This window comes from Mus pahari, chromosome 18, assembly GCF_900095145.1.
Source record: "Mus pahari chromosome 18, PAHARI_EIJ_v1.1, whole genome shotgun sequence".
Classification (NCBI taxonomy): Eukaryota; Metazoa; Chordata; class Mammalia; order Rodentia; family Muridae; genus Mus; species Mus pahari.
The window spans coordinates 32,293,980-32,295,756 of record NC_034607.1 but is presented as its reverse complement, the minus strand read 5'-3'; the positions used below and the strand labels follow the sequence as shown (position 1 = coordinate 32,295,756).

Genomic DNA, 1,777 nt, shown 5'->3' with positions numbered 1-1,777 from the left:
TATGTGTAGCTCCTCTCCATGCTCTGGCTTCCTATGTTGTTATGTGATCTCGTTTCTGCTTTCTTTATCCTTGGGACCTCATTCTCCATGATGAATCCTTCATGAGAGCCAAAGAGATGCCGATGACATTCGAGAACTCAGAGCTAAAACAATTTGTCTTTATAGGTACATAATAGCTTCAGTTATTTTGTTATGGTAACACAGAAAGGGAATAACATAACTAATGAGCCATAAAGAAAAATCTGGGGTGTGAGAACACTGGATAAAAATGATAAGAAAGTTGGTTTATTTTCGTGGTGTAGACAGACCATTTGGCAGAGTCCAGGATAATATTTGAGCACAGGCTTTGAACCTTGACCTAGCCTAGTTGTGTAACTTCTCTAAGGCTCAGTGTCCCCATCTCTAAGGTGCTGATCACAATGCATCTTACCTCAGTGGTTGTACTTGAGGGAATAATGCCTGTTTAGGCATCCACAGCCTCACACAACATAACTACCAGGCCAGAGGCTGCCTCAAAGCTCTCAAAAGTCCACTGTTGGGGGTACTGGTTGGGAGTGTCAGCTGTGGAGTGCTGCCTGAGTATTAACTAGTTAGTGTATTTTGTTCTTAGCTTGGCCATAGAAGAAATGTTTAAGAAGGACAAAAAAAAGAACAAGGACAAGGGGCTGGACGTGAACAGTGTTCAAGCAGGAGCCCCTGAAGAGTCAGACATGACACTCAACAATGGAGGAAAAGCAAATGAAAGGGACAGCAATGGTAAGATGGAACAAGGAGGAATGCCTTGGGGACCCCTGAATGTAGGGAGCAGGTGGCAGTGTTAAATCAAGAAAGGAACGTTGTTGCGAAAGCAAGAATCATAGCATGAAAGACGTATGTCATTGCTGATGGTTGGCTGCCTGCTGAGTGACATAACTTAGATCTCTACACCATTCATCAGATGCCTTCATGGTCTCTAAGGATATGTCTTCTGGGGCTGGAGAGATGGCTAAGTGGTTAAGAGCACTGACTGGTGTTTCAGAGGTCCTGAGTTCAATCGCCAACAACCACATGGTGGTTCATGACCATCTGTAATGGGATCCAATGCTCTCTTCTGGTGGGTCTGAGACAGCTACAGTGTACTCATATTTCACACACACACACACACACACACACACACACACACACACATACACACACACACGCAATCTTTTAAAATGTTTAAAAAAAAAAAAAGAATAAGTCTTCCTTGGTGTAGGTAGTCAATCCTTTGCTTCTTTCCTTTTGCATTTTGATTTAATTAATTAACTTTGTTGTTGTTGTTCAGAAAATCCGTTACAGGTCCTATCCCCAAATGCGGCTTTTCTGGTCCCAGAGTTCTTGGATACAGCCCAGTCCAAAGAGAAGGCCATTGCTTCCAAGGTCAGCAATACACTTCATATGTCCACAGAGGAGTCTGAGTTCCCACAGCAAGTTAGTGGCATCCCCATGTTTTCAGAGAATACCGTCCATCCCAAACATGAAGCTAGCCCCAAGTCTTCATTTAAAAACACTCAGCTGAAACAGGAAAACATTTCTAAAACCCCGGGGTACTCCAAGCAGACCAACTATAGCAACACTCCCAAGTCCTTGGCAAAAACCACCCATCCCAAACAGGGGAGCACCCTCAAGCCTGCAACAAACCGTACCCATTACATGGAGGCTGGCATGCCCAAGTCCTCAGAAGACACCATCCAATCCAAGAAAGGTGACATGCCCAAGTCCTCAGAAGACACCATCCAATCCAAGAAAGGTGACATGC

General features: G+C 44.2%; 1 protein-coding gene across 2 annotated transcripts in view; it reads left to right on the top strand.

Moving 5' to 3' along the window:
* The first annotated feature begins 611 nt into the window (after nt 1–611).
* Txndc2 (thioredoxin domain containing 2) overlaps nt 612–1,777 on the top strand; it is a 2,206-nt gene continuing 1,040 nt past the window's right edge. The window contains exons 1-2 of one of the 2 annotated variants that reach the window (XM_021218547.1): nt 612–756; nt 1,304–1,777. The exon at nt 1,304–1,777 is cut by the window's right edge and continues 1,040 nt beyond it. In XM_021218547.1, coding sequence (XP_021074206.1) covers nt 627–756; nt 1,304–1,777 — 604 coding nt within the window. In that variant the 5' untranslated portion in view covers nt 612–626. The remainder of the gene's footprint in view (nt 757–1,303) is intronic. The other variant, XM_021218546.1, reaches the window with a different exon arrangement.